This window comes from Buteo buteo, chromosome 27 (genome assembly GCF_964188355.1).
Source record: "Buteo buteo chromosome 27, bButBut1.hap1.1, whole genome shotgun sequence".
Taxonomy (NCBI): domain Eukaryota; kingdom Metazoa; phylum Chordata; class Aves; order Accipitriformes; family Accipitridae; genus Buteo; species Buteo buteo.
In genome coordinates this window covers 10,883,135-10,903,668 of record NC_134197.1, presented here as the reverse complement: position 1 = coordinate 10,903,668, position 20,534 = coordinate 10,883,135, and the positions used below count along the sequence as shown (strand labels likewise).

The following is a 20,534-nucleotide window of genomic DNA, read 5'->3' as shown; positions in this document are numbered from 1 at the left end:
GCCAAACAACAAACCTTGTCTCATTTAGACTAGAGGTGTGAAACTGCCTTAGTTTGTGCAGAAATTTAGATGCATCTACATTTACAGCTTCATTTGGGACTTAGCAGCAGTGCCACCTCATCTTGGAATAAGCTGGAACATTTTAGAAAGCTGTGGACTGAGTGCTCTGTGTGAGAAAAATGTGTAACAAGTGAAGATTCTGTTTCTTACACTGAAAAACAAAACAAGCAAACAACACCCGCCCACACCCCACCCCCAAGCAATAAAACCACCAACCAACCCTAACCCCAAAGACTGCTTGTTGTTTTAATTCTCTGTTAGTTTAAACCCAGGTGCTTGCTTCAAACCATACAACTTGCATGTTGTAAGATGTGCAAGGTAAACAGAATATGAATTAGGAAAAGGATTACTTGTAGTTTTGAAGATGAAGCTCTGTAAAGTATTTTAATTCTGTGGAGAAAATGCAAATGATTAAGTCTTCCATCACATTACCTTAATTGTTTTTTATTTTTAATCTGCACCTAGGCACTTGTTATCACAAATTCTGCTAGAAAGACTTCTACTGTGGGTGAGATTGTGAATTTAATGTCTGTGGATGCTCAGAGGTTCATGGACTTGGCTACCTATATAAACATGATTTGGTCTGCACCTCTCCAGGTGATACTAGCCCTGTACTTACTGTGGCAGGTGAGTATTGTATGTTGTTTCCTGTTTTGACTTGGGCAATGTGCTGCTTCCTATGGCCATGACTACAGAAAGCTGTTGTTCAGACCACTGGAGGGTTTACAGCAGTGTGGAGAAAATGCTGTTTGTTTAGAAGCCATTCAGAGCTGCTTTTGTCACTGCTGTCAAGAAGGCAGGCAGGAGGTTCTTAATTTGCACATCTGAGTGCATGTGGGGAGGATGCAGATGGGAGCTGTTATCTTTTGGGGGACTGCAGCACCTATAGTATCTCACTTGTCACTTGATTTAAAGAAAAGTGATCTTGGTTCTGCACTCTGGGAGTCACCATACGAGATGTTTGCTATTTCTAGTCTAGACAGTCACCAGGCTGACTCTTCCTGATTCTCACTGTCAATCAGAAAGGTAATGAAATTCCCCAAGGAGTCAGTCACTCCCTGCATGGGTCTCTACTTCAGAAGAACAGACAAACGAACAAAAACTAGAAAACATTAAAAGATCTCCATATGTGTGGATAGATAGAGATTGATCTATATCTATATATGTACCTCACTACATAGGGGCTATATATGTATGCTTGTTTCAAAAATCAAAGCACATAAACATCAACCCAAGCCCCTCCTTGATCCTCCTCTTCTTTCCCCAAGCTCTTCTTGAAAAGGTAAGAAGAGGTTGAAAAGCTATTTCAGAATGTTTTACTGGAGCATATGCAGTAGTTTGACCCAAGATTTTTAAAAATGAATTTGAATAAAAGTTTACAATTAAGTGCTTTTCAGAATTTAGGTCCTTCAGTGCTGGCAGGTGTGGCTGTCATGATCCTTCTGGTTCCAATAAATGCTGTGATGGCAATGAAGACAAAAACCTATCAGGTTAGAACCTTTATATATGTGACAGTGCTTTTAAGAAACATGTTTTGTTCTTTGACTTGTTCCTGAGGTTTGTCCTTTTAAAATTTTTTTCTTTCCTTCTATTTATCCCTTATAAAAGGGAAGGGAAAGAAAAGTCAGAGACATTGTGTATGCAGAATAAACAAACTCACTTTATTTTTCAGCTTTACAGATTATCTGTACATAATGGTCTAAAAATTTTGCAGTAGTGTTAAGACCAAGGTAGCAAGCAGGCTAGCCAGCTCCATGAAATGCCTGATGATTAGATTGGAAGTAGTTTTGTTTTTAACATTTCCAGGATGGTGGCTGCAGTGTTGGGGGGTATATGTGTGTGGTTTGTTGTTTTCCTTCTTCCTGGAGAGATGAGGAGGGAGAAGTCTTAGTTGTTGGCTGTTTTTAATCCCTAGTTGATTTTATTTAGAGGGAATCAGTTTGTTACAGAGGGTGCACTTAAGTAAATGTAGACTCAAACTCTCATGTTTTCTCTTGCAAAAACTACTTCCAACAGCCCCACCATGTGCTTTCTGGTACAGACTTCACTATTAACTGAATTTACCGAATGTCAGAGAGGATTGATTTATGTAAATGAAACCTTTTAGCTCTAGGTGTTCATCAAAATATACCACAACATTTGGTTCCTACACGGGAGAAGTAGGGATATCTAGCCTGTCACAGCCACACTGCCACTGGTAATAGCTGTCTGGGATGGCTGTACTGGTGCAGTCTACTGACTGCCTAGTGCAGAGTCAGAACGTTGTTTCAGCTTTGCACTGCCCTTGTTAAAATACTTTATTAAGATGGAAACTTCTGAAGAATGGACTTTTTTCTTATGGCTGAATGGAAAACTTTTCACCTTAGTGCACCATCAGAAAGCCATTGATAGGGCTGAAAATGGAGCAAAACCAAGTTTGGTCTCGGGTTACATGCAAACTGCACATCACTGAAGCTTGATTATAGTGGCTTATTTTTTAACTGCATATTGTACCTAGGAGGAACCTGAGTCCCAGGGCTCCCTGATGCAGGGTTAATCCCACTTAAACCAGTGCCACAATTGTTTTGATCTTGGTTTGGATTTTTAGTTGCATGAAGCATTCTTTTAATTGGTTTAAAACATTTTGTTAATTCTGCATATTTGTTTGTTCAGATAGCATCTCAGATTTCCTGCTTAGGAAGCTAGTAAGCTTTTGATGATAATGAGGTAAATTTTGCCATTGCAAAATACAAAGCTCAGAACTTTGTGGCCCTGCCAAGTATTGTGCTCTGCTAATTATTTTTTGCAATGTTGTTTTTAGGTGGCTCAAATGAAGAGCAAAGACAACAGAATTAAGCTGATGAATGAAATTCTCAATGGGATTAAAGTTCTGAAACTTTATGCTTGGGAATTAGCCTTCAGAGAGAAGGTATTAGAGATCAGACAGAAAGAACTCAAAGTCCTAAAAAAATCTGCTTACCTTGCTGCAATGGCAACCTTCACTTGGGTTTGTGCTCCTTTTTTGGTAAGTGAAACAAATTGACAAGTCTCTGCTTTCTGAGATCATGCTTTCCAAGGCAATGCTTGAGAACTTGTTTTGGCTTTGTTTTTTAATGAGCAGAAGAGTTAGAATGCCCTCCGCAGTGGTGGGAAATTGAACATTTATGTCTCCACTTCTCTATGAAAAGGCACTACTGTTTCCTTTGAAACTTGGTAACATCCAGGTTGGATGTATTCTAGAAGGTGTAGTGGCCAAAGTATTTAAAAATGAAAACCTCCTCTGCATCCCCCTCTATTTTTGGTAGTGTACTTGAGGAACCTAAGATTAAATGTACTGTCAGATACAGAAGAAGTTACTAATGTGCATGGTACCCTCCAGGTGGTAGCTGTGGCTGACAGTGTAAAACTTCCCTTGTTTCAGCATCTTTCTGAGAGCAGCAGGTCCTTAGTTAAGAGTCCTTGATCGAATGGGACATTGTGCACCAGGCGTACCTCTGTCTTGGGTTCTCCTAGCATCTGTTTAAGAACAATGTGGAGAGGTAAAGCCATTGCGTACCATGGGATTGCTTCAAATTCTTGTTTAAAAAAAAATAATTCCTGATATGTGAAACATCCTCACTGTGTTTGTGTTAGCTTACATATAAGCTAATAAAAGGGAGAGAAGGGTGAGATCACATCAAAATTGCTTCAGACCCTATTAGAACAAGGGGCCATCGCTCTTTTCTGCAGAAGCAAATAAGAGCTATGACTACATTAGGATAAAATATGTGCTGTTCCAGTTGAAGGTGTTTAAGTGTACTTTCCAGTCTCAGATTCCTTCCCCGCAAACATTTTTAGCGTTTACATTATGTCTTGAGCATGATGAAAGGCAGAAGAAGCAGTGCCCCGGGTAGGAAACATCAGCTGCATTCTTAAGTGAATACTTTTCTAAAAGAAGTCTGAGATGGTTTTAATATAAATACATTATTAAATGAAATTTCTACATAAACCTCTGCAGGTGGACTCCTTAATGCTGTTCTGTGGAGTCTGAGAAGACAAATTCACCTAACAGGTAGCTGTTTCGGCGCATATTGTGAATATGTGGCAATGGCCCTGTACCTTAGGGGTTTTGCCACTGGGGCAGAAACGGTACAGCCTGAAGTGCAAGGCTGCTGTTTAACATGCTGTTTCTCAGATTTTTGTTCTTTTGTATGTTCTTCTGAACTTCTCATTAAAGAATTATTGCAAGTGCCTACTTGAAAGCACTTTTGACATATGTAACTCTTTATTTCCTCTAGTCCTCCTCCTGTTTCCATGGCCAGGGCTCTTTAAAACATTGTTTAATAACGGTGTCAGGAAACTGTTCATTTTGCAGTATGTCCCCTACTGCTATGTGTGCTGATAAGGGTGTATTCCAGACTAATTGCTGGTAACACAAGAGTGCAGACGTGCTGCTTGTGAGGTTATTCTTTAGACCCTGTCTTGTTTTTGATCTCCGTGGGAGAGCTTTCTCCCTGGGATATGGTTGTCCAAACTAAGGATTGTACAAACAAGCTACTGTACCAGGCACAGCTGAGTCAGCCGCCATATGAAGAACAATACTGTCTTCACAGCAGTCAGCTATTTAACAGAAATGCTAATGTCTTCAATGGATGCTGTGATTAGATGAGACTGTTCCTTAGGCATTTGAGCTTATTGTTTCAAGTCTTGTGGGGAGGGGGAATGCCAATGGTTAGCCTACCTTGATTTCTTAAGTGCCAGTCTGTGGGAAAGGGTTGCTGGATCTTGTGATATACTGAGGTATGAGTGCTGTTACCATGGAATAAAACACTGTGAAGGGAATAGATCTGAAAGTGGGAATATTTGGTTTTATTTAGTTTACTTTAATTTTACTATAATTTAATCAACACATTAAAAAAAAAGTAAGTATATGGAATTTTTGAATTATTTTTATATCTTACGATTGATGATAACAGTGTTTCAATGCAGTTTTCTTGTTCAGCATCGATCTTAAGCTTTTCTTTTGTGAACTGTTTAGGTACTATACAGCTTTATCTTTCTAATGCAGTAACATTTCAAGTTTCTTGGAAAACAGTCTGTCCATGATAAAGTAGGTTGTATTTGGAAATCTAGGGTTGTGGTAGTCTCTACAAAATATAAAATGGGTTAGCATTAGGGTGTTTCTAGCTTTTCTGTCTATATATGTTACTGATCCAGTATCTGGTACCATAGGGAGTGCCTTGAAACTGAAAGACAGCCGCAAGAACAACTAGCGATCATTCCTCTCCTTCTCTCTCCTTCCCTCTCCTGCAGCATGACCACAAATAGCCTGGGACATTTGTGGTTTCACCCTTGCTATGTGAAGAAAGTAAGCACTTCACACCTTTCCAAGAGGAGCCATCACCTTTTTACAACAACAGATTTAAATTGAATGTTTGTTTTGCAAAAAGCGTTATCAGGAAGTTATTAGAACATTACCCTTTCTTGGATTTGTAGACCTCTGATTCCAGTTGTTAGACTGTGTGACTCCTGTGTTAGTGGCTTTAAAAACTGTTACCCTAACTGTAACCGTTACACTTTGTTTCAGGTTGCCTTGTCCACGTTTGCTGTGTACGTCACAATAGACAAGAACAACATCTTGGATGCTCAGAAGGCATTTGTTTCACTAGCATTATTCAACATCCTAAGGTTTCCATTGAACATGCTTCCTATGGTTATCAGCAGCATAGTGGAAGTAAGACTTCAGTCATTAACAGGTGTTTCTGTGCAGAAGTAGCCACTGGGTGGAAAGGTAACATTCCTGTGGTTAGAGAATGACCACTGGTGAAATTCAGCCGCCTCAGAAAGGGAGCTTTGCGTTTCCTGTGTGTTGAGTGCTGTGCAAGTAAAATTATCAATCCCGGTTATGGTGGATGGGTGTTCCTGAAATCAACCATATTTCTTGTGGTTTGGGAAGTGTGAATCGGACTATCCAAGGATTTAAGGAGGGATTAGGAGTGCATAAAATAAGGATGTAATGTATATGTGGGGCAAAACAGTACACTCTTAAATATAATGAGCAGATCATAAGACAGTTTTCCATCCCTTTCCCATGCAGGCCAGTGTCTCCCTGAAGCGCCTTAGGGTGTTCCTGTCTCATGAAGAGTTAGATCCAGAGAGCATAATCAGGGGTCCCATCACAGAGGGTGAGTTTCTTTTCCTGTTGAAAATCAGTGTGTGCAGGTTTTGGGTGGCTTTGCAGTGTTTCTTTTACTTTCTGTAACAAATTCACTGCGTTTTGGTGAATTTCACTGCTAAATTTTAGCCAGAAAGCAGAGAAGGAAGTTTGTAAAATGAAAATTATATAAAGTTTCTACCACCTTCTCAGGTAATCTCTTTCCTCTCCCCAGCTCCTGTGTTCAAACTACAGAATGGTTGCATCCAGACACAGATGGTCATTTAATTTAAAAATTACTTGTTAAACTGTTCTAAGTGTAGCCATTTGAAATTTGTAGGCAGTTAACAGAATGATTAATGCTGTGCCAAACCCCAGCATTTTGGAGAAGAACAATCACGTAACACTTCAGCACCCTTGAAGGAGAAAGGATAAGTCCCAGTTCTGGCAAATGCCTCTACTTTCTGTTTTGTGCAAAGACTGTTACTCCCAGAGTCACTCCCACTGTATCCAGTGTTGCCGGTCTGGTTATATAGAGCTGTTCAGGAGATACATAAGCATGAAGGCAGATTTACTGAAAAACTAATGCCCTTTTTCTTGCAAAACAAAACTTAACTTTAACTATGTCAGTCATTTCTAAATGATTTTTCTTACTTCCTGTTTACAAAGATAGTGAAGTCCCCATCGCTCCCTCTCATGTGGTTAGTTGAGTTCTATGTCATTTTAGTCGTTTGGCTTCCCAGTAATCAGTCATCTGCCTTTTTTTTTTTTTTTTTTTCTCTCCATCTTGCTTTTGGGAATATCTCCTCCCCTTTCTCAGCTGATGATAACCATGAATACATTGCTCACAAATCCTTAGTGTGGGGTTGGGTTTTTTTGTCCATAATGGGTTGTACTTGCATACTAATGTAAATATTTACATAGGCTAAGCATTTATTGCATACTTGGTTGAATTAGGAGTGGTGTGCTTTGAGTTGTTGCTGTAAAAACCTACAGATGCCAGTACCACGTGACATTTCACTGAACAGTATTTTTGGTCAAAATTATTTTATTTGGTAGTTTGATTTATTTTGCCCTGTCATTCTTGTAGTAACTTGGCTTCACACATAGAATTGGCAGTTTAGGTTATGCTTCCATTGAAGCACAAGTCAGATTGAGACTGCTAGTTTTTTGAACTGACTTCGCAGTGCTCCAGTGGAGTTGCCAGATAAAGGAGGATGCAGCTGAGTAAGTCAGGATCTTTGTATAGTTGACATTCATGTACCTCCTGGTTACTGAATAAGTGTTACCTCAGAACCTCTGCTGTCTTGATAAATTCAGTAAAAGGAGAACACAAGCTTTTGGTAAGCAGTGGGTTGTTCTGCTGGAAAAGTAGCTTTATACCTCTGCCTATGTGTGTTTAGATTGACTTCTTGTGGCATGATCCAGAGCATACAATTTAGCTGCTTGCATTGGCACTTTTATAAATAATGAATTTTCTACTTGTCAGCTGAAGGATGCATTGTTGTAAAGAATGCAACGTTTAGCTGGTCCAGAAATGATCCTCCTTCACTGAACAGGTAAGAACTAGTACACCCTTCGTTCCGCTCCAAAATCTTGCTGCATCATAAATGATCTGTATTTGAGTTATAAAATCTATATGCAGAAGAGTTGGTTACCTTAAAGGGGTGTAGCAAGGTGTATAATGGGAGGAGAGAAAACCTCAGAGATTTCAAGCTCTTGCTATGTGCTGCAGCTGGGATGAGCTCCATCTAGAGGATGCAGCCAGATTAGCCTCTCATAATTATCCCTAGTGCCTCATGTTTGCACGATGTCCTCAGAGTCTTCCTTTTAAAATCTTATTCTCGCTGAACTGTAGCCATCCTTGATGCCCGTGCTGGAGAAAACCAGTGAAGAATCTTGCACACGCTATGACTAGCAAAGTAACTGGGGTGATGCAGCTACAAGCTGTGTCTTCCCTGTGCCCTGTCCCCTTCCTTGATTTTGGCTGCTCTTTCTTGGGCCTTAAATTGCATATTCTTTGAGACAAGGATGCTGTTTGAGAAGCATCCGTTGGTATTTACATTTGTGTTCACAGAACATTTGAGAGAAATATTGGACAGGTTGTGTCACAGTGCTGCTTTTTTGATTTTTTTTTTTTTTCCTTCCCCTTTTGACTAATTACACATTAAGATGCTATGTCCTAAGTACAAGAAGAGCTGGGTGCTTTCTAAATGAGAGGTTTGCATTTTCAAACAGTTAAAGTTTCTGTGCTGTGTCAGCTTTTGCAGTGGGTATTCACATTGCAGCTGGCTTTATATGGGCTGTTCAATAGACTATTTAACTACTGGGATGTGCCATCAAGCAAGGCTGAATTATGTGCACTTTATTTCAGCATTAATTTCACTGTTCCTGAAGGCTCCTTGGTAGCTGTTGTTGGTCAAGTTGGCTGTGGAAAGTCTTCATTGCTGTCTGCATTACTGGGGGAGATGGACAAAAAGGAAGGCTACGTGGTTGTCAAGGTGTGATGTGTTTGAAGAATTGTTCAGCTATTTGTGGGTACTGACAGAGGGATTCTAGATTTCTAAGTGGTGTGAAGAGGGGCAGAGACAGCCTTTCAAATGAATGCGTTTTTTAGCCTGATTTCCTGGCAAGCCATGTATATGCCGTAGCCCGCACTCTGTATAATTGCCTGTTAAGGCTTGGTCCAACAACTTCTAAATCTGTTGGTTTCTGATTTAGCCAAATACAATGTTGGAGGTCTCAAAGACAAGTATTCTGGCGAGTCATGTTGGCAGACAGGAACCAATACAGCCAGGAAGAGCAGTATTGGTTCATACCTTCTTAAACATCAGAGAATTACAAGGAGAGAGGGTATACCCGGATATCCAAACATGGGTAAAGCTGCTGTTGTAGTTCGTACTTTCTTAGGCATCAGAGTTGCACAGAGGTCACAGAGGAAAAATGACCTGGAAGTAAGTAAATAAGTAAAAAGTCCTTGTTTTGGATTTTGCTGCTGCTGTAATGTAGGGAAAGAGAATTATTTTAAGAGCAAACCAAATATGTTGCACTTAAAAGAATGCCCATTTGGTCACCTCCAAAATTGTTCTGGGAAAAATAAAGTAGGTGAAATCTGAATCACTGATTATTTGTGCAAAAAGAGAACTTTTCTTTTTCTTGTGCAGAACTAATCTTCAAATCAAAATATTTTGCAGTAGCTCAGTCTCTTCTTTGAAGTGACTTTTACATAACAACTACTTCCCCTACTTTTTGCAGAAATCTCTTGGCAGGGATGCATTTGTTAAACGCTTGCATTCCATAATAAATTGTTTTATGCAGAACATAATTTATAACTATATGAAAGAGCTAATGACTTTTGACATTCAGTAATTGTGCAAACATATTCTCTAAATAAATGTTTCCTCCAAGTTTGTTAGAGAATCATATTTTGTTTGAAGTCCTTCATTTTCCACCAACACACTTCATTACATTCACTTGTAGAGAGGATTATAAAAATAACAATTTGGAGGAGGCCGTAGCCCAAAAACTACTTCGTTCAGTTTTGAAATGACCATCGGCAATTTGTGAGGTGATTAGCACTGCCTGCCTCACAAAGCCCTGCTGTGCTTTGACTTTTGTGTGCAGACTTTTGGTCTAAAGTACTGAATAAGGAACTTTATTTTTCTTGCAGGGCTCAGTAGCCTACGTTCCTCAGCAAGCCTGGGTCCAAAATGCAACTCTGGAAGATAACATTATCTTTGGAAGGGAGATGAATGAGAGCCGGTACAAGCGTGTGATTGAGGCTTGTGCACTGCTGCCTGATATAGAGATTCTTCCTACGGGAGACAAAACAGAAATAGGAGAAAAGGTATTTAAATACCCACTCTGCCATAACAGTGTTATTGCTGGTAGTAAAGGCCATATGACTTCTATTCTACTTTACCTTAAAGTTGTATTGAATTTAAAACATTCAGAGTAGAAGTCCTCTAGAATAAAAGACAAATTTGAACGGTATGTTTTCCTTGTCTTTAAGCCTCAAAGGGGAGGAAACCTGTCCTCAATTACAAATGCAAAAGCTTCTTGCAGTGACAGTTTTTAATTGCCTCTAAGTTGCCATGGTCACAGAGCAGGAGAATGTATGGAAACAGGAAAACAAGAATCTTCTGAACACTTCAGCTTCATTTAAAACAAGCAAACACCTCCCCAACCCCCCACCAAAACCCAAAAAACAGACCACAAAAACAACCACCACCCCAAAACTGGCCCTTGGTTGCAAAAGTATGTGTGGTGTGGGATTTAGAAACTTGAATAGATGTTGTCGTGCCCTGCTGTGGGAGCAGGACTGGGTGTCCCCTAACCATGTGGCCAGCAAGGTATGTGTTTGTAACCTGCTTGGTGTTCTGCTAAGCTGATGTTCTCCAGAAGACAGGGATGTATAGGGATATGTGCTTTGCCTGCTGACTAGTTATAGGTGGGGTATAGCTGCCAACTGACAGCCCCAGATTCAGTAAAGGGTGCAGCTTTATCTTCCTTATTGGTCAGCAGATCAACCAAATTGTAGAGCGTGAACAGAGTTTGCTTATTAAATCGGAGGCAGCACTGCAAATATACAGCTGAGAAGAAAAGTAACCTCTGTGCAGAGTTAGGTAGGTCAGTCTGAATTAACTGCTTTACAAGACTAGCAAACACTTTTTTTTATTAGTCCCTCCCTGACGGTGAGAACTTAAGATGTGCTTCATTCCAAGAGGAGATTGACTGTGATTGCTTATGCTGTTGTGGTAGTGAAATTATTTGTGATGGAGATCTGTTTCATACAATGCTGGAATTTCTCTAACTTGCATAAATCACCTATGACTTGTGTCCTTCACAAACTGTAGCAAGACATCTCTTTTCAGCTGTAAATTAAGGATCATATTTTCTTGTTTCCCCAGGGTGTGAATTTGTCTGGAGGACAGAAACAGCGAGTCAGTCTTGCTCGGGCGGTTTACTGTAATGCAGATGTCTATTTATTTGACGATCCTTTATCAGCTGTTGATGCTCATGTTGGGAAACATATTTTTGAAAAAGTTATTGGACCAAAAGGAATCCTGAAAAATAAAGTATGTCATAATGAGATAGTTGTCTCTAGAGAATGATTTGGTTTTGTTTGCTGAGTTCAAATGATTCCAAGTTTGTCAAGTTGCATATTCAGACTTCTGTTTCAAACATCTGAAAAATGAAGGGATCCTTCTGAGATTTTTAGAGAACTTTTATAAAACACTAAGTTTTTATAATGAAATGTGCTGTGGTTTCTGTAATTCAAAATTCTTTGATGGAAAAAATGAAGACAAGGACAGTATTTTTTCTTAAAAATGCTGCATGCCTGTCCACAGTTATTACTGTATTGTACACAATTCAAGCAGCAAGAGCAGTAGTTCAACCATTGTATTAACTGATTTGAGATGTTAGAAAAACTTTTTTCTTTTGCTATTTAGACACGGGTTTTGGTAACCCATGCGATCAACTATCTGCCTCAAATGGATTCAATTCTGGTAATGTGTGACGGAGAAATCTCTGAGATGGGCTCCTACCAGGAGCTGCTGAAGCAAGACGGGGCTTTTGCAGAGTTTCTTCGTACATATGCTAATGCTGAACAAAGCATGGAGAACAATGGTAAGCTTACAAATAAATTCTTTTGGGATAAGCTGGTGTGTGGCATGTTAAGAGAGTCATGTTAACGGAAAAATAGTAGTAGTGGAAGGAAGGTTAAAAGAAATGACTATTTCTTCTGATACACCTATAGGTAGAGATGCTTATTTCTTGAGGGCATTGAAGGTTGTGAGATTAAATGCACATTCTTTCTTAAAGTTTAGGAAAATGTGGAGCAGATCGGTAGTAAAATTCCTCTCACTTAGAGCAGAATTCAGATGGTTGTGAGATCAAGTAAAGGCCAGCTGGGGTTTACACACCCTTCCTGTGTGCTTATTAGGATGTGTCATCTTTATACAGATAATTCCTTTGGGGATGGGGAGGAGGAAGAAACAACTCATTTTTCTAGCTGACATCCCTGACTCCCGCTTCTGCTTTACAAAACAGCTGTAGAGCTACACTGATATGTGAATATACTGTAGATTTTTTTTTTTTTACCTGCTGACGGTTGCAGTATTGGATATTAATGAGGGAACTTAGTCTTTTGCCTCCAGCCTGTTTTCTTCACCAGCTTGCCTGTAGTGATTTCCTGACACTCCTCCATATGCTCATGCCGAAAAGTATCGAGGGGTGCTTGCGCTGTGCTGACTGGGGTTAAGTTGTTGCCGTGTGTCATGGTTTAAGCCCAGCCAGCAGCTAAGCACCACGCAGCTGCTCGCTCACTCCTCCCCTCTCCCAGTGGGATGGAGGACAGAATTGGAAGAAAAAGGTAAAACCTTGTGGGTTGAGATGAGGACAGTTTAATAGGACAACACAAGGAGAGAAGAAGTAATAACAACAATACTAATAAAAGAATGTATAAAGCAAGTGATGCACAATGCAATTGCTCACCACCTAGAACCCCATGGTCAGCCTGTTCCCAAGCAGCAATTTCCTCCCCCCTGCCCCCAGCTCCCCCAGTTATATAGTGAGCATGAATATCACATTTTATTGAATATCCCCTTGGCTATTTCAGGTCAGCTGTCTTGGCTGTGCCCTCTCCCAGCTTCTTGTGAAAATTAACTCTACCTGAGCTGAACCCAGGACAGCATATACTTGAGGCTTGTTTGGTGGCAAATGCCAGCTGAGTGATCCAGAGCAGGCTCTCCAGAACAGTGGAGAGATTGAACCCACTTTTCCCTTCATCTTCCATTTGGAAAACCCTTGGTTCCCACCCATTCCCTAGAGGGAAAGCAGAGGCATTTTTTTTATTCTACTCCTCATATGCCCATCACAGGCAAAAGAGAAATGGTGCCACTTTTAGCTGCACTGATAGAGCTGTGAAGTGTTAAAAGAGGTGTTGAATAGCTGTCTTTGGCAAGGGGCTGCTCCTGATGCTCATCTAAAAGTTCCTTGTGTGAGGGCTGTGATGGTCTGCCTTATTCTCTGAAGCTGCCCTCTGCTGTCCAGGCTGACAACACAGACTGCCCTTGGAGGCTGTGAAAGAGCAGTTTCCTTCCTGGATGTGCAAGGTGGCATCTTCTCCAGCTGTCCTTGGTGGGGAGTTGGATTTGGGGGTGATGTGTCAAGCTGAGGCTGAAGGTTAGGATGCGCTGCTGTAGGCTAGCTCTCCTCTTGAAAGTCTCTTGATGTGTGTCAGTTGTCACTCTGCAGACTGTGATGCTGGTTTGGGTGGACACTGTCTGTAAACAGCAAGTGCTGTATGGGTGGGGTCTCCCACTGTGAAAAACACTGCGGGAAGACATTTTATGAAAGCAGAATCAGGCTAACTTCTGTGTATTTTCTGTAGGTGTTCCTATAGCTACTTTGGGCACAGTCAGACTTGTTGCAGTCTTCAGTGTACGAGACTTCCGGAGACAAATTAACTTTCTCTGCGCTTCCCTAGGAAGTTAACAAGTTGACTCGTACAAAGATTTGCGTCCTTTAATAGCCTTGTTCTCTTAGCCTTTGTCTCCTCCCCTTTCCAAGTGCATGGTAGGTTTGGAAGTCCTTTACGTTAAACTAATTTACTTGACTTTTCCATTTAAATACTGAAACTTCTTTTGGAAAGCGAGCCAGTGCTTTATCTTTTGTCATGCTTCTCTGCAGTTGTCTAATAAAAGGCACTTTTAACTTCAGTACAACCCTGGTGATTCGGAGAGGATTGCTATGTCACAGGCGTGGCCTATTTGCAGCAAATTTGTTTCTCACTTTTGGTCAAGGGATCTTTTGCCAAGGGTAAAAAGTGAAAAATAGGGGTATTATTTGTCTGATTCACAGCAATAATATTATCAGATGTGTAAAAGATTACTAAATATCATTAAAAATCACAGGTTCTTGGATAAGCGCAGTAATCTGTGATGGGAGTCAACCTGAGCTAGCTGGAGGGGATCTGCATACCCACTTTAAAAGGGAGGTTCCCTTATATCTGAAGCTACATGCTAGCAGCCTGAAAACACTTAAGCTGGAGCAAAATAGAAACCCATGCATTGGTACTTTCTGGCTAGAACACATCCTGCTTCTGCAAGGGTAGGAAAAATTCTCCTCCTACCCAGCCTCTGAGGTTTGGCTGCGAGTCTGCTCCCCATTGACTCCCAGCCCTTCTCTCCCATTTGGATTCCTGAGGGTTACCTGCTGTCTGTGTACTGTACTGCTGCCTTTCCCATCCTCGGCTTCACGGTGTTTCTTCTGTGTAATTCTTCTTGCTTTTAGCAGTTGTTCCATTCACTGCTGGCACTTAGTGTGGCCGATTTGCTCATGCCAGTACTATTTCTGCCTGTGCAGACTGGTCTGGAGTCATAGATGTGCCCTTGACTCCTGTGAGTGTTTCTTTTCTGGTGGAGTCCAGTGTCTCCAACTTAGCCCACCCCTGATTTGTAGCTGTTGCTGCAATACTTCTTGCTGTAGAGCTAGCAAATAGTTACTTTAAGATTACCTTTCTTACAACTGTTTTCCCTTGTCTCCTATGCAAACTAATGCAGCAGATGTTACTTTTTGTTTTAACATGTGGGGGTTGGGGTTTTGCTGTTTTTTCCAAATGGCTTCAGCATAAACTTTGGTTTGGCCTTGAAAAGTCTGGAGCTATTCTTAGTGTTTGTGGGGAGTCTTTGGTCTTGACTGCAGTGCCTGGAAGATCGAGATGTACCACACAATTATTAATTAGAAATCTGGTTTACATTGTGTGGGCTGTGCTTCAGGTGGCGGTCTCCCCAGCATTTGGCTCTATGTCTGCAGGCAAATAAAAGGCTGAAAGACCTTTCAATGGCTACTCAGTTAAGGTGGTGTTTTTTTGTTTTGTGGGTTTTTTTTTTTAATTAATATGAGAATTGTCAGCACAACAGGCTTAGTCAGTTTTAGTTTGGAGGAAGAAAGGGGTAAAAGTACTCTGAGAACTGCTAAGGGTCTGGACTGTAGGTTTTAGTTCAACAATCTGCGTATCTTGCATATCTTGAAAGGAAGTGTGCTGATCTGTCACTTGTGGCTATTCAATTTGAATGTCCTTGGGTTTCTTCTTTAATTTTGTGGACTTAATTCCCCAAATTCCAGCTGTTGTCCTGTACAAAGTAGAAATCTGCTTTCTGGAAAAGATAGTATGATACAGCTGTAAGATTTGCGGGGCCTTGCTTGGCCTCCGTATAAATTGCTTCCCAATTGCAGCAGTGAGAAAAAAAAAAATTAGATTTTTTTTTTTTCCCCAAGTGCTGAGTTTGAAAGGAAGATAGCTTCCTTGCTGAATAGCTTTGTATTATACACTAGGTAGTAGTGTGTATTTCATAATAAAAATTAATTCCACATTACGGGCTGCAGTTTCATATCTGCAAGGAAAAAGCATTGTGCCCTCATGGTTAGCACTATCTCCCAGTAAAGCCTAGCACACCTGTATTTTGTGGCTCTGCTTCTTTCTAACAGCATCAGGCTGAGTTAAGCTTAATAGCAGTGTTGGATAGTTAAGATAACTTGTGTGATGCCTGTAGGGATGGTTGGGCGTTTTTCTCCTTTCTGATTCCTTGGGAGGCAAGAGTTAAATATTGAGATCTGTTGGCTCTTTTCCAAATGTTGTTGTGGAATCTGGAATGGTGATTCAGGAGACACCTGTCTTCATCAGGAAATAATCTGGCTTTCTCTTAAATTCATTTTACTTCTAGCAAAATTCATCTCTTTCCTTTCTCTCTTGTAAAGCAAAAGCTATTTGCAGCCTCTGCCCCAAATGGCAGAAGCAAATACTGATTCAAGATGAGTGCTGTTAGGGTATCAAGATGCTTGGAAGAGTGAAGTATCTCACTATTTTTTAATCTGTCTATGCAGGATGATGACCGGGGGCTACACAGTAGATGAGACTAAGTAAACCTGTGCTATCACAGCTCGCCTTCTCTCATTGCAGTTACATGACTAAAGCAAGGGAGAATAGCAGAGCTGTGGGAGGAGAGACGTAGCCACATAGACAAAAGTTGCCACTGTGAAAACATGATGCTTTGTATCTTTAATGTTAAGGTCAGGGACTCTCTTAAGATTCTTGAATGAGGTCTCATCCCCACCACTGGGGAAAATGCATGTGGTAGTTCCCTGTACTGTCATTGTCAATATGAGGCCACTTTAGAGTCGCTTTTTTTGATGATCTCTTAGTGCATATCTTGGAATGAAGTTTCTTGATGGTTCACTTGTAGCCGTCTGGTTTGGATTTTTTTCTTTTTCCTCAAGGCTGTTTTTTTTTTGACTGTGTATGAGGCTTGGGATTAAAAAGAGGTCCATTTCAGCAAATTTGATCCTGCCTTGGGCATTTCTGGTTTTGTGGTTTAGGTTGTGCTACTTGGATGTGTGTGTGTTTGTAAAGATTGAAAATGGTTGAGTTGTGTGCTGGAAAAAGTTAATTGTATATACTTTTAGACTCAGATCCTTCATTAGAAGGAACGATTCAACCTCTGGAAACAGGTAACTGCTTCTTTGCCATGTGGCTTCGTATTAGTGCTTGTGTTGGAGTAATATGAGTACCTGCAGTTCTAGAAGAATTTTGTTTGCACAATAGAATGTATTTGCTTGGTTTGCATGGTACTTGTTTGTGTGATGCTACAACAGTTGGTGTGTCAGCTTGTAGATAACTCAGCAGCAGCAATTCTTTATCTCAAACACTTCCATAAGGAAGCTTTAAATAAACTTTAAAGGTGTACCCTGGACTTAGGAGTGTAGTGAGTGTACCCAGAGAGGCATTGTTGGTCATTTTTCTTCTCATATGTGTATTCAGTACTTCGCAGCTGTTCCTTTTTATTATTTCTGGACACATTTTTCAACAGAGCCCTCATTAGTGAGCTTATACCCTAGGTGCACATGCCAGATTTACTATGGCAATCTTGAGCATTTTTCGTTCTCAGGAGGTAAATGCAATATAAGGGGGAAATCTTTGTAGCCTACAACACAAAATCAAATTTAAGAGCCGTTAGGGCAGGATGGTTTATTTGCGGTTTTGTTTTGTTCGTGTGGGCTTAGAACTTCAGTGATGCTCATATGATGCTAGAATGCTTGCTGGTTTTTATATGGGAGCCTTTCAAAAGGAATGCCGTCAAATACTTAAAAAAACCAGCAGTCCCATATTGGTTTGCTCTCATTCATATAAATAAAAATAACAACTAAATCATTGCACTTTTACCTTTTTCACATTTTCTGCTTTCTTCTGCTTCTAGACCACACTGAACACTTTAGCTTTGGGTTTTTAGACTAATGAACCAATGTTCAATTTGCAGACGCAGGAGGGAACAGCTTTATGTTCAAGGAGTCCACGCTTAATGTATTGATGAACTGGTTTATGCATATGTTTTGCTTTAGTATAAAAACATGAAAACTTCAGAGTCTAGATCTACATAAATTTTCCTGCATATATTTTGAATAGATGCAGGTGGGATTTTTGTTTGCATAAACCCTTTAAAATGCAAAATTCTTTTGTTACAAATTCTGAATTAACTTTCATACTTGAAAATGGAGTTCTGTTTAATTGACAGGTAATTTTTTAGGAGTCAGTCATTTGGTCTGTATTAGGAAAATGATGACATAACTTGAACCTAGAAGTTTTTACTCATGGCACTGTATAATACTGTATTAAGTTGCTCAGAGAAAGCTTAATATTTGAAGCTGACAGGTTTTGTGAAGTGTTTTAGACAACTGTCTCGTGTGTGTTGCATCTTGTTACAAATGGGATGTTATGGGATAACAAGACTTTTTTTTTTTTTTTGAGAAGTGATGTTCATAGAAAGATCTTGTGTTTAAATTAATCTTGATTCCTATGGTTGCTTAAAAACACAAGGCTTTTGCATGTTGCTTCCTGCTTAATTTTACAGGAAGGCTCAAAGTTAATAGCACATGCCTTCTGTTCTTACATCTTCACTCCATCATTTACTAGAATGTCTTCTCATTGGATTCTGAAATGAAAATATTTATAGCTAACTGTGTAAAAGATGTGGTTTGAAAAGGAGTGGTTGGATTGTTTGTTTGGTTTTTTTTTTTCCACAGAGTGAGTCATAATGTGACTTCGTATTGCATGCTTTAACATGAAGTATGTCCTCATAATTATGTTACGTTATTATTACTGACCTACATTTGGTAGGAAAGTAGAAAAATAAATGTTCATTGTCTTGGCAACTAGTCCTGTTGGGGGTGGAACTAAACTGATTTGTTCACCTGGTCAATTATCTATTATTACATGTAAATACTTACTTGTGTTCCCCCTTTGTTTGCACATTAGGATTGCACCTGGCATTTAGGATTGAAATGAAACCTTTGTATCTTTTTGCTTACTGTTTCTGTGTTTACTTTTTTGCACCACCCCCCCCCCAGATACAAATAGTCCATCTGGAAAGGAAGGAAAGCCTATAGAAAATGGAGTCCTTGTGAATGAAGTCCCTGGAAAGTTGATGCATAGGTGTGTAGTCTCTTTTTCTTTCTCTTTTTTTAATCTTTTTTCCCTTTTCCATCCTGTTACTCAGCTGTGGACAAATAGTAGTTTGGCGTTTATGGTATTTCTTAGAGGGAAATGCATCGTGCTGTATCCAGCAGCCTAAGAGAGGTGGGGTTGCTGCCGCTCCATGGCTCCAGGTCCTACAGTAGCGAGGCTGAAGATATACTCCCAGCAGGCACATGCACATAGAGCGTACATAGACACCAGCCACACAGATCACGGACACTTGGAGCACCCACACAAACACAGCGCCAAATGGCCTCATTCTGTTCCTATCTCTGGCTCAGCAGGATGGCAGTCCACTAGTGAGAATATAATATATGCGTATGTACAAAGTAGATCCCTCCCCTAGCTGGGTTCAAGGATAGTCTGTCCAATAGCTGCCCTTGGATCCCAGTCTTCCCAGTTGCTCGCATCTGGGCATACAAACCTCTGAGGCTGCAGCCCTGCTCCAGTTGCTGATACAGACTGTTGCGCATGTATGCCTGCACACACAGAGCTCTTACGCTACTCTTCTTTCCGTGTGAAGAAAAGATTGTGTTGTAGCAAGATACCATGGGCTTGGCTTGCGTGAAAGGGAGAGTGTTGTATTGGCTAGTGCAGCTTTCATATGCTTTCCCAAGGCTTCTGCATATAACTGCTGTCAGAATGGATGAAGTGCTAAGTGGACCCATAGTCTGACATAGTACAGCTGCTATTATGCTTGAGAGAGGCCAAAGGTAATCACTCTGATGATACCTTCCCAAAATCAGTCTCATAGTCTATGCCTTATTCTTATGGTGCTCTAGAGATACTGTATTTCTGGAAGCTAACGAGTGCCTGGGAGTACAATTGCCCATTTTGATGCCAGTGTGGGGTACCCTTTTTGCACTTCAGCATCTGCACTGGATATGATGATAGGGTTTGTAAAGGCTGGTGTTGATGATCACCAAACATTTTTCTTTCGGGAGTTTGATTGCTTAACCAAGGCTTCTTTGACTGGCTAGCCTGTTACTTGTATCTGAAGATGGACACTTGAGAACTGAATGCCATCAGGGAGGACTAGGAGTGTGCTGTGAGGGGAGCAGGGAAGCATAGTAACCACCAGCCTGATGATGTGACTGGTTAGGAGATTGATTATCACCAGAGTCATGTAAGCCACTGACTTGGAGCTGTGGACTGTTGAAGTCTATTTATGAAGTAAACACCTGGCCTATATCATGCTAAGACTGAAAAATAAATGTCTTCAAACAGGCAACTCAGTAACTCTTCAACATACAGCAGAGACACTGGGAAGTCACAGCACCAGAGCAGCACAGGAGAGCTGCAGAAGCCGCTTGCTGAAAAGAATTCCTGGAAACTGACGGAGGCTGACACAGCAAAGACTGGGAGGGTAAGGTCTCCTTTTCCACTTCTGCACTCTCTTTCTGTTCCAGAAAAATACATGGGCTTCAGGAGAAAATAACTTCTAAAGACCATGTAACCGGGGTGAGAAAGGTTTGTGTGGATTCTTGGACTTGCTGCTTGTTGTGTAGTACTTCATGGAAGTGTTGCTGTGCCTTCTGTTCCCAAAGCTGAGCCCCAGGTTTGCATGCAGAAAGAGCGCTGACACCAAAACTGTTGTTTAAGCTGATGGGCCTGACCACGTCAAAGTTTAAAAGAAGAAATTAAAACCTTGCAACTATTTCTTAGAGAGAGGCTGTGACAAATTAGGTGACGTAATGAAATCTGCCCTTCAGCATAAGGAGCTGGAGTTGACTTAGATGAATTTAAGCCAAGTTTCCACTGTAGACACAAGAATCTAATCCCAGGATATCCAGGGCTTTCTGAGAAATGTAAGAGTGAGGTTCCTGG

The 20,534-nt window shown here is 40.6% G+C and overlaps 1 protein-coding gene across 18 annotated transcripts in view; it reads left to right on the top strand.

The window, feature by feature from the left end:
- Window positions 1–20,534, top strand: part of LOC142045450 (multidrug resistance-associated protein 1) — a 65,190-nt gene that overhangs the window by 27,022 nt on the left and 17,634 nt on the right. For 16 of the 18 annotated variants that reach the window (XR_012654602.1, XR_012654601.1, XR_012654599.1 and 13 more), the window contains 12 exons: window positions 526–687; window positions 1,458–1,550; window positions 2,861–3,064; window positions 5,606–5,752; window positions 6,116–6,203; window positions 7,662–7,731; window positions 8,547–8,673; window positions 9,843–10,019; window positions 11,083–11,250; window positions 11,626–11,803; window positions 18,581–18,665; window positions 19,935–20,073. Coding sequence is in view for 9 of the 18 variants with exons in the window: in XM_075058981.1 (XP_074915082.1) it covers window positions 526–687; window positions 1,458–1,550; window positions 2,861–3,064; window positions 5,606–5,752; window positions 6,116–6,203; window positions 7,662–7,731; window positions 8,547–8,673; window positions 9,843–10,019; window positions 11,083–11,250; window positions 11,626–11,803; window positions 18,581–18,665; window positions 19,935–20,073 (1,638 nt within the window). In the remaining 9 variants the exon portion in view is untranslated. Of the gene's footprint in view, window positions 1–525; window positions 688–1,457; window positions 1,551–2,860; window positions 3,065–5,605; window positions 5,753–6,115; window positions 6,204–7,661; window positions 7,732–8,546; window positions 8,674–9,842; window positions 10,020–11,082; window positions 11,251–11,625; window positions 11,804–18,580; window positions 18,666–19,934; window positions 20,074–20,534 lie in introns of those variants that run through there. The other 2 variants (XM_075058986.1, XM_075058988.1) reach the window with 2 other exon arrangements.